General features: G+C 52.0%; 1 protein-coding gene across 3 annotated transcripts; it reads left to right on the top strand.

The window, feature by feature from the left end:
- The first annotated feature begins 2,086 nt into the window (after positions 1-2,086).
- Positions 2,087-6,474, top strand: MYD88 (MYD88 innate immune signal transduction adaptor). 3 transcript variants are annotated; one of them, XM_070359278.1, is made up of 5 exons: positions 2,087-2,621; positions 3,500-3,634; positions 3,973-4,134; positions 4,324-4,415; positions 4,685-4,846. In XM_070359278.1, the coding sequence occupies exons 1-5, from the start codon at positions 2,294-2,296 to the stop codon at positions 4,703-4,705; spliced, it is 738 nt and encodes a 245-aa protein (XP_070215379.1). In that variant the 5' UTR covers positions 2,087-2,293; the 3' UTR covers positions 4,706-4,846. The 3 variants fall into 3 exon arrangements, with proteins under 3 accessions (XP_070215379.1, XP_070215380.1, XP_005901199.1); XM_070359279.1 differs by having other exon boundaries at positions 2,089-2,621; positions 3,973-4,162; positions 4,373-4,415; XM_005901137.3 differs by having other exon boundaries at positions 2,108-2,621; positions 3,973-4,153; positions 4,685-6,474.
- Positions 6,475-8,966: the final 2,492 nt, after the last annotated feature.

Raw genomic sequence — 8,966 nt, forward strand, 5'->3', positions numbered from 1 at the left:
AGAACGGATTGTACAAAGATGTGACGGGACTCCGTATCTGGAGAAAGAGCCATATACATACATCAGTCCAGTTCAGTTCAGTTCAGTCGCTCAGTCGTGTCCGACTCTTTGCGACCCCATGAATCGCAGCACGCCAGGCCTCCCTGTCCATCACCATCTCCTGGAGTTCACTCAAACTCACGTCCATCGAGTTGGTGATGCCATCCAGCCATCTCATCCTCTGGCGTCCCCTTTTCCTCCTGCCCCCAATCCCTCCCAGCATCAGAGGCTTTTCCAATGGGTCAACTCTTCACATGAGGTAGCCAAAGTATTGGAGTTTCAGCTTTAGCATCATTCCTTCCAAAGAACACCCAGGGCTGATCTCCTTTAGAATGGACTGGTTGGATCTCCTTGCAGTCCAAGGGACTTTCAAGAGTCTTCTCCAACACCACACTTCAAATGCATCAATTCTTCGGTGCTCAGCTTTCTTCACAGTCCAACTCTCACATCCATACATGACCACTGGAAAAACCATAGCCTTGACTAGACAGACCTTTGTTGGTAAATCTAGGTTGGTCATAACTTTTCTTCCAAGGAGTAAGTGTCTTTTAATTTCATGGCTGCAATCACCATCTGCAGTGATTTTGGAGCCCCCCAAAATAAAGTCTGACACTGTTTCCCCATCTATTTCCCATGAAGTGATGGGACCAGTTGCCATGATCTTCGTTTTCTGAATGTTGAGCTTTAAGCCAACTTTTTCACTCTCCTCTTTCACTTTCATCAAGAGGCTTTTTAGTTCCTCTTCACTTTCTGCCATAAGGGTGGTATCATCTGCATATCTGAGGTTATTGATATTTCTCCTGGCAATCTTGATTCCAGCTTGTGCTTCTTCCAGCCCAGCGTTTCTCATGATGTACTCTGCATATAAGTTAAATAAGCAGGGTGACAATATACAGCCTTGACATACTCCTTTTCCTATTTGGAACCAGTCTGTTGTTCCATGTCCAGTTCTAACTGTTGCTTCCTGACCTGCATATAGGTTTCTCAAGAGGCAGGTCAGGTGGTCTGATATTCCCATCTCTTTCAGAATTTTCCACAGTTTATTGTGATCCACACAGTCAAAGGCTTTGGCATAGTCAATAAAGCAGAAATAGATGTTTTTCTGGAACTCTTTTGCTTTTTCGATGATCCAGCGGATGTTGGCAATTTGATCTCTGGTTCCTCTGCCTTTTCTAAAACCAGCTTGAACATCTGGAAGTTCATGGTTCACGTATTGCTGAAGCCCGGCTTGGAGAATTTTGAACATGACTTTACTAGCGTGTGAGATGAGTGCAATTGTGCAGTAGTTTGAGCATTCTTTGGGATTGCCTTTCATACACACATTTTTTAAAAACAAATTTTACAGTCAATTTGGGATTAGTGCCCACCTACCCCACTAGGTTGGGGTATCCACCAAGGCAGGGAAAGACTTTGTATCCGGGGTGCTTGAAATATACTTGACATTTAATAGGTGATCAATAAATACCTATTGAATGAGTGAATGAACCAAAGCTCTCCAGGTCCTGAGCTGTCCCCTGCCCCCTAAAGAGCGAAGCCAGGTGCCCACTTGACTCCCAATGTCAGTGTTTTCCCCTAGACCCCAGAGGGTAGTACTGAGATTCTCTCAGACACCTAAGGCTGGGGTGTCCTGTTACCCTCAAACACGCAGGGAGCGGTTGTGCTCCCCACTTTTGAAGGGCATGGCGTGGCATGCCTCTGGCGCCACAAGGCAGTATGCCCTTTCCCTCCTCCATGTCCGAGTGTACAGCCAGGGAGTCCCCAAAGTCCTACGGGCAGGAGTGCTCCCCCAAATTGCGAGGGGTGGGGGGAGGCAGAACCGAGGCCTGTCCCTGTGCACCCTCCCCGTCATCCTCGAGCGCAGCACCACCTGAATCCCTCAGATCCCCAGTGGAAAGAAGGTAACTCCCCCACTTCCCAAAGATTAAGTCCCGTCTTTCCTGTAAACGCGGAAGTAAAGTCATCGTCCCACCGCCGCGCCAGACTCTAGTGGACTGATGGGTGGAGCTCAGAACACCTCAAAAGGCGGGTTCCGGATCCCCACATCCCCAGCCCCCCCCCCGAGATCTCGAAGGCAGTGATGGGGGGCCCCCCGCCTCCGCACATCTACTGGGGCTCCAGATTGTAGGGCAAGGCGGTGCTTCTCGGAAAGAGACCGGCGGGGCGGGACCAGGTGGGCGGGGCGGCCGAAGGGGAAGGAGGAAGCACAGGCCCACGACGCGACTCGACTGCGCGGCGGCTCCCGCGGCAGCCCGCCATGGCTGAAGGAGTACCCCGCGCGGGGTCCGCGCTCCCCGCGGCTTCCATGTCCTCCCTGCCCCTGGCAGCGCTCAACGTACGAGTGCGGCGCCGCCTGTCGCTCTTCCTAAACGTGCGGGCGCCGGTGGCGGCCGACTGGACCGTGCTGGCGGAGGCGATGGACTTCGAGTACTTGGAGATCCAGCAGCTGGAGAAGTACGCCGACCCCACGAGCAGGCTCCTGGACGACTGGCAGCGACGTCCGGGAGCCTCAGTGGGCCGCCTGCTCGAGCTGCTCGCCAAGCTCGGCCGCGACGACGTGCTGATGGAACTGGGACCCAGCATCGGTGAGGAAGCCCCCTTTCCGGCCTCACATCCAATGTGGGAGCGGGAGATGAAGGACCTGACCTTCACTGGTCCCTCCTCGGAGGCACCCATCGCTCCTCGGAGGCGGCGGGGTGGCGTGGTACTTTGCGGGTAGCAAGGGAGACATTGGAGACAGCCCGCAGAGGAGAAACCGTGCAAGACTAGTTCCCTCTTTCAATACCGGGGATGACAGGGGCTGGAGAAAGGAGGCGAAGGCCCGGAAAGGCGCAAGGAAACCGCCAAGGCCAAAGCTTTCACATAGGACCAGGAGTCAGAATCCGGGTCCTCTGTTGGGGTGCTAGGAACTGCTTCAAGTAAAACAATAAGCAGGGAAGGGGCTGAAAGCTGACAGTCTTGGAAATCTCAGGTCCCTAGAAAATGCACCCCTTCCTGCCACTTTCTGACTCACAATATACTTGCACAGGTGTGGGGACAGTGGCCCACAGACAGGCATACCGTGTTTGGTTGGGGTGCTGCCCTTGCTGCATATAAACACCAGGTCTCCTGAGCGCTTCTTTCATGCTCTGCTCGCATCAGCAGTGGATCCTAGAGGAGACCTTGGGTTTAATTCTCAGGAGCCTTAAGAGGCAGGGGTGGGGGGAGGAAAGGGGCAGAGGCACAAGCCTGACCCTGATGGCTTCTCTCATAGCCAGAACACCACTGATACCCTTTTAGGATGGCCAGAGCCAGGTGGGAGCTCTCCTTTTCAGAGCTGTTGAACTGTGGATGGCACCAGTGGGCTGGAGAAGCCCTGGGGCACAACACAGCCAGGAAGATGGGGCCGGGGCTGGATCCTGACTGTGGGTAAAGGCATGGGGTACCCTTGGGGAGCTGGCCACACCTTGTCTCTTCCCTACAGAGGAGGACTGCCAAAAGTATATTCTGAAGCAGCAGCAGGAGGCATCTGAGAAGCCTTTACAGGTGGACTCTATAGACAGCAGCATAACTCGGATAAATGACATGGCAGGCATCACCATTCGCGACGACCCCCTAGGTAAGGGCCCAGTCCTGCCCCTCTGGGCCATAGGACATTGTGGTGTTAAGAGCATGAGTGTTGGAAGCAGATGGGTTGTGCTTGGGCAAGTCACTTAATCTCTCTGAGCTTCAGTTTCCTAAGAAACGGGAATAATAATAGTCCAACCTCTAGTTTCGCATATGAGAAGTGATGCGTTTAGCTCATGGCTACTAGGGCTTGTCTCGGGTGGAGAGGAGGTACGTATTGTTCGATTGGGTAGGATCCAGGACCAGGGTCGCTTAGGCTGGGGGCACCTGGCTGGGCTCATCCCCAGCCTTCCTGGAGGGCTCTGACCATCCCATTGTGCTCGCACCCAGGGCAAAAGCCCGAGTGTTTTGATGCCTTCATCTGCTACTGCCCCAGCGATATTGAGTTTGTCCACGAGATGATCCGGCAGCTGGAACAGACAAACTATCGGCTGAAGTTGTGCGTGTCTGACCGTGACGTCCTGCCTGGCACCTGTGTCTGGTCCATCGCCAGTGAACTCATTGAGAAGAGGTTGGCTACGTGGCCGCAGGGCAAGTGGGTGGGTGTGCAAAGCCCTGCCAGGGATCCCCATGCTGGGGTCCTCCCGGCCGGCCCCTGTCTAGCCTGGCACAGTGGGATCCTCCCAAGGCTGTCCCCTGGTGGGTCACCACGGTGCCTGTAGCCTGCCCACTCTCCCCTAGGTGCCGTCGGATGGTGGTGGTGGTCTCTGACGAATACCTGCAAAGCAAGGAATGTGATTTCCAGACTAAGTTTGCACTCAGCCTCTCTCCAGGTGAGCTCAGCCCTGCCCTGCCACAGAGCAGTGGGCAGGGCCTCGAGATGCCAGCCATCCCTCCTTAAGGGCCATGAATGTAGCATCAGGGAACTCAGGCAGGTCTCTACACACCTAAGTGTGTGTGCATAGGAGTGCCTTTTGTGTGGGTGAATAGGCACCAGGGGTTCTTATTGGGAAAGGGCTATTGTTAACCCCTGACTGGAGGACTGGTCCAGCCCCGTGATGGCAGAGAGCCTGGAGCAAGCTCTGCCCTCTCTGGCTTGCAGGTGCCCATCAGAAGCGACTGATCCCCATCAAGTACAAGCCAATGAAGAAAGAGTTCCCCAGCATCCTGCGCTTCATCACTGTCTGTGACTACACCAACCCCTGCACCCAGAACTGGTTCTGGACTCGCCTCGCCAAGGCCCTGTCCATGCCCTGAACTACCCAAGCCCCTGGGAGTGCGTGCCTCTGTGTGCCTGTACATCTCCTTCTACCCCTGCCTCCACCCGCAGTTGTAGGGGGATCTGCGCTCCACTGGCCTCTCGATCGCTGGACATGCCTGCTCCATGGACACAGCTGCAGCCATGGTCCATATCTGGACAGCACCTCTCATGTCCTGCATAGAACACGTGGCACGCCCGCTTGCTGAGTTATCAGCCAGGATGGTGGAAACCACAGGGGGCTGGGACTAAGCAGAAGACCAGAAGAGCCAGCTCTGACCCCTCCATCCATCTTGGGCCTCAGTTTCTCTGCCTGAGAACTAAGCGGGGTGGGGAGAACAGGCAGTCGCTGTGTTTGAATCATTGTGGGAAACGGTGAAGCACTGTTTTGAGTCTCCTGGTTGAGAGCCATCTGGCCGCTGCTGGGACCAGGGCGCTGCTGTGCAGCTGCCTCCACAGTGCTTCGGGGCCCCACACCTCACACCCCACTTCCCCCTGCACCAGGGGACAGAGGGCGAAGCAGGCTGCACTGAGCCTGATCCCGCACGGGCGCACCTCTCATCTGCCTTTTTGACTCCTCCCAGCCTCTGCTCACCTTCAGCGTGGTAAGTCCCCAAGAGTCTGGCCTGCGCTCCTGGGGCTGCCTTTCACTTCCACCTGTCGAGGGCCTGTGGTTCTCTCAGCTCTGCCCTGCACGATACAGGAGCCCGACTTCTGGCCTCTCCATCAAGTTTGGTTTCTGGGGCTAGGTCATCATGGTGGTGTGGGCAGGAAGTCTTTCTTTCTGGGGCCCACTCACAGAGAGAACTTTCCCACCAGTCTTCTGTTGCGTAACTGCCTTACCACGTTGTTTGCTGGAACTAGTTTACAGGGACCACATAAGAGCCTCCTGCCCCGAAGCTTGTGGGCACATGGACACATACAAGCTCACACGCCGAGACACAGGGACACATACACTGGCACCCTCACGCACAGACATACAGGCATCTTCATGCACACATTTCCCTGGGCACAGCTCCCAGAAACAGCTGGTGGGATAGTCCCACCACAAGGGGATCCTAACTCTGGACAACATGGGACCCTCTTGTCTTCTTTTTCTGTTTTCCTTTTTCACTGGGACCAGATTCTGGAAAGGACCCACTGTACCAGCATTTACACCTTCAGTGAAGCGCAGAGCAAGGAAAAGAGCTGTTGAACTCACACAACAGGTTAGCTGCGACAGCTGTTTTTCTCTCCTCGGGAGAGTTGTATATTCTTTTCTCTTCACCTCTCCTTCAAGGAGGAATGGTCATGGTCTTAGGTCTCTGTCCCAGGATGGAGCCCAGGACCCTCAATCTAAAAGCAAGCGTATGTCTTCTCTGCTGTGCCTTCAGTGAGGGCTGGGGGCAAAGCACCTTCCCTCGGGGTCTCAGGAGGGTCAGAGGCCCCACTCTGCCTGATTCTCATGGAGCACTTAGCTACCAGGTGCCTATCCCCTTTGATACTGGGGAATATTTTACAACAATTTCAAAAAGGTATCTTTCAAACCTGTTTCTATCCATTGTGAGAAGGTCAAAGAGACCTGAGAAAGGCCTCTGTTTGTAATTGCCCCCTTCTGTATCCTAGGTTTATAATAAAGAGCCTCTACTTTGGGAGCAGCAGGTTTCATTTCTGTCTGGAAAGAGTATGGAAGCAGTAACCTAGGATAAGGCTCTGCCGGGTGTGAAAAACTGGCCCCTTGGGGAGGTTCAAGTGGGTCTGGCAGGGGCTTCCTGAAGGCTGGGGCTCCACCACAGGCCTCACCAGGGCTGCAGACAAAGTTAGAAACAGCAGCTCAGCTCCCAACGCTGGGGACACTGCTTTCCTCTGCCAAGCCGGGTCTGCCGGGGAATCAGCCACATGCTGGGTGGGACAGGGCTGCTCTTCCAGGCTCCAAGAAGAGTTTGGATAAGATCCCCATTCTAGATCACAGATCCCTGGAGAACTCAGTTAAGAATGGCCATCCTGGGGCATGTCTTTGTTAATCCTAAAGGAGTTGATCTGTTTTTAAATAGGATGCACTACTTTTTTTACTGTTCCCTTGAGAAAAATTGGAAAATATAAAGGAAGAAAAACCACCCATAATCCTAATCCCAGAGACGAGTCTGGTGATCTTTTAGAGTGCCCAGAGATTATCAGCGACCTCTGTTACCATGTCCTGGCTCCTGAGCCTTGTGGATGCTGGAGGCATCCCAGCCCTGCCCCTAGCACTTCTAGAAAACCCCCTGTGTTCAGAGCAGCCCCGAGGCCAGACCTTCCTCTCTAGTGGCCCCTTGGGAACACAGCCTCAGTGTGGTCCCAGCAGGGCCCCTGGGATCTGCCTAGTACCCCCAGGGCTGTGGGCGGGGACAATCTTTGGGTCTGCTCCTGGTCATGGTGAGGGGTTTCTGGGTAACACGTTACATCATAGGAAAAGCCCCCGTTCTCTCAGGTCATGATGGTGACCCGAATGTGCTCACCTCACTCCCGTCTGATCCTCACACCCCTCCACCTTCCTCCAGTGCCCACCTCCCCACAGGCAGGTTCCCAGATACTAAGAAAGCTTCCTCTTCCCACTTTTGGTTTAGTCCTCTAAGAAATTTTGACAGAGCAATCCTCTTTTTTCAAGAGAAACTTCACTGCTGCAATTATCCAAGGCAAGTTTTGGAGGGCAGCAGAAGAGATTAAATACAAGATTACAAATCTACATGACAATGGACCTGGATTCCAACAGAATCAAGAGCGAGAGAAAGAGACAGAGAGGGATCTCCTCCAGATTGGACAATAAACTATACCGATACGGTGTGACTTTGTTCAATCCTAGTTCAAACACATTAATTATAAAGAGATATTCTGGAGGACTTCCCAGAGGCTGATACTCCATACTCCCAATGCAGGGAGCCCCAGGTTTGATTCCTGGTCAGGGAACTGTTAATAGATCCCACACGCCACACATCATTATCTCGCATGCTGCAACTAAAAAAGATCCTGCGAACCGCACCAAGACCTGGCACAGCAGCCAAATAAATAAATACTTAAAAAAAAATGTTTTGGGGTGGTAGAGGACAATATATAGAATATATGAGAACTCTTAACAACAAAAAAACAACCCAATTAAAACATGAGCACACTATCCCTGGTGGTGCAGTGGTTGGGAGTCCACCTGCCGATGAAGGGGGACATAGGTTCGAGCCCTGGTCTGGGAAGATCCCTCATGCCACAAGGCAGCTAGGCCTGTGCGCCACAGCTACTGAGCCTGCATGCCCGAGTCCACGAGCTGTAACTACTGAAGCCTGGGCGCCTAGAACCTCCACTCTGCAACAAGAGAAGCCACCACAGTGAGAAGCCCGAGCACTGCTGCTAGAGAGGAGCCCCTGCTCCCTGCAACTGGGGAATAGCCTACGCACAGCAACGAAGACTCAGCACAGCCAAAAATGAATTTTAAAAAATAGTTTAAAAAGCTGCAACAAAACTATCACGTTTAAAAAAAAAAAAAAAAAATGACCAGGGGTCTTGAGTAGACATCTCTCCAAAGAAGATACAGAAGTGACTAAGAAAATACATGAAAAGATGCTATCATTAGGGAAATGCAATTCAAAACCACAATGAAATACCATTTCATTCCCATTAGGATGGCTACTATCAAAAAACTCAGAAAATAACAAGTGTTGATGAGGATGTAGAGAAATTAGAACCTTTGTGCAGTGTTGGCAGGAATGTAAAATGGTACAGTTGCTGTGGTATGCCAATTTCCAAAAAAAAATTAGAAATACCATATGATTCAGCAATTCCACTTCTGTGTATAAACCCCAATGAATGGAAAGCAGGGTGCTAATATCAGAGACATGTGTACACCCATATTCATAGGAGCATTATTCACAACAGCTAAAATGAGTAAGCAAGTCAGGTATCCCCTGACAGATGAATAGATAAACAAAAGGTATTATATACATATAACAGAATAGTATTCATCCTTAAAAGGAATGACATTCTGACACATGCTGCAATATGAGGACATTATGCTAAGTGAAATGAGCCAGTTGCAAAAAGACGAATGCTATATAATTCCACCTATATAAGGTATCTAGACCAGCCAAGTTCTTAGAGACAGAAAATAGAATGGTGGTTT

The sequence above is a fragment of the Bos mutus genome, chromosome 22, assembly GCF_027580195.1.
Source record: "Bos mutus isolate GX-2022 chromosome 22, NWIPB_WYAK_1.1, whole genome shotgun sequence".
NCBI classification, from domain to species: domain Eukaryota; kingdom Metazoa; phylum Chordata; class Mammalia; order Artiodactyla; family Bovidae; genus Bos; species Bos mutus.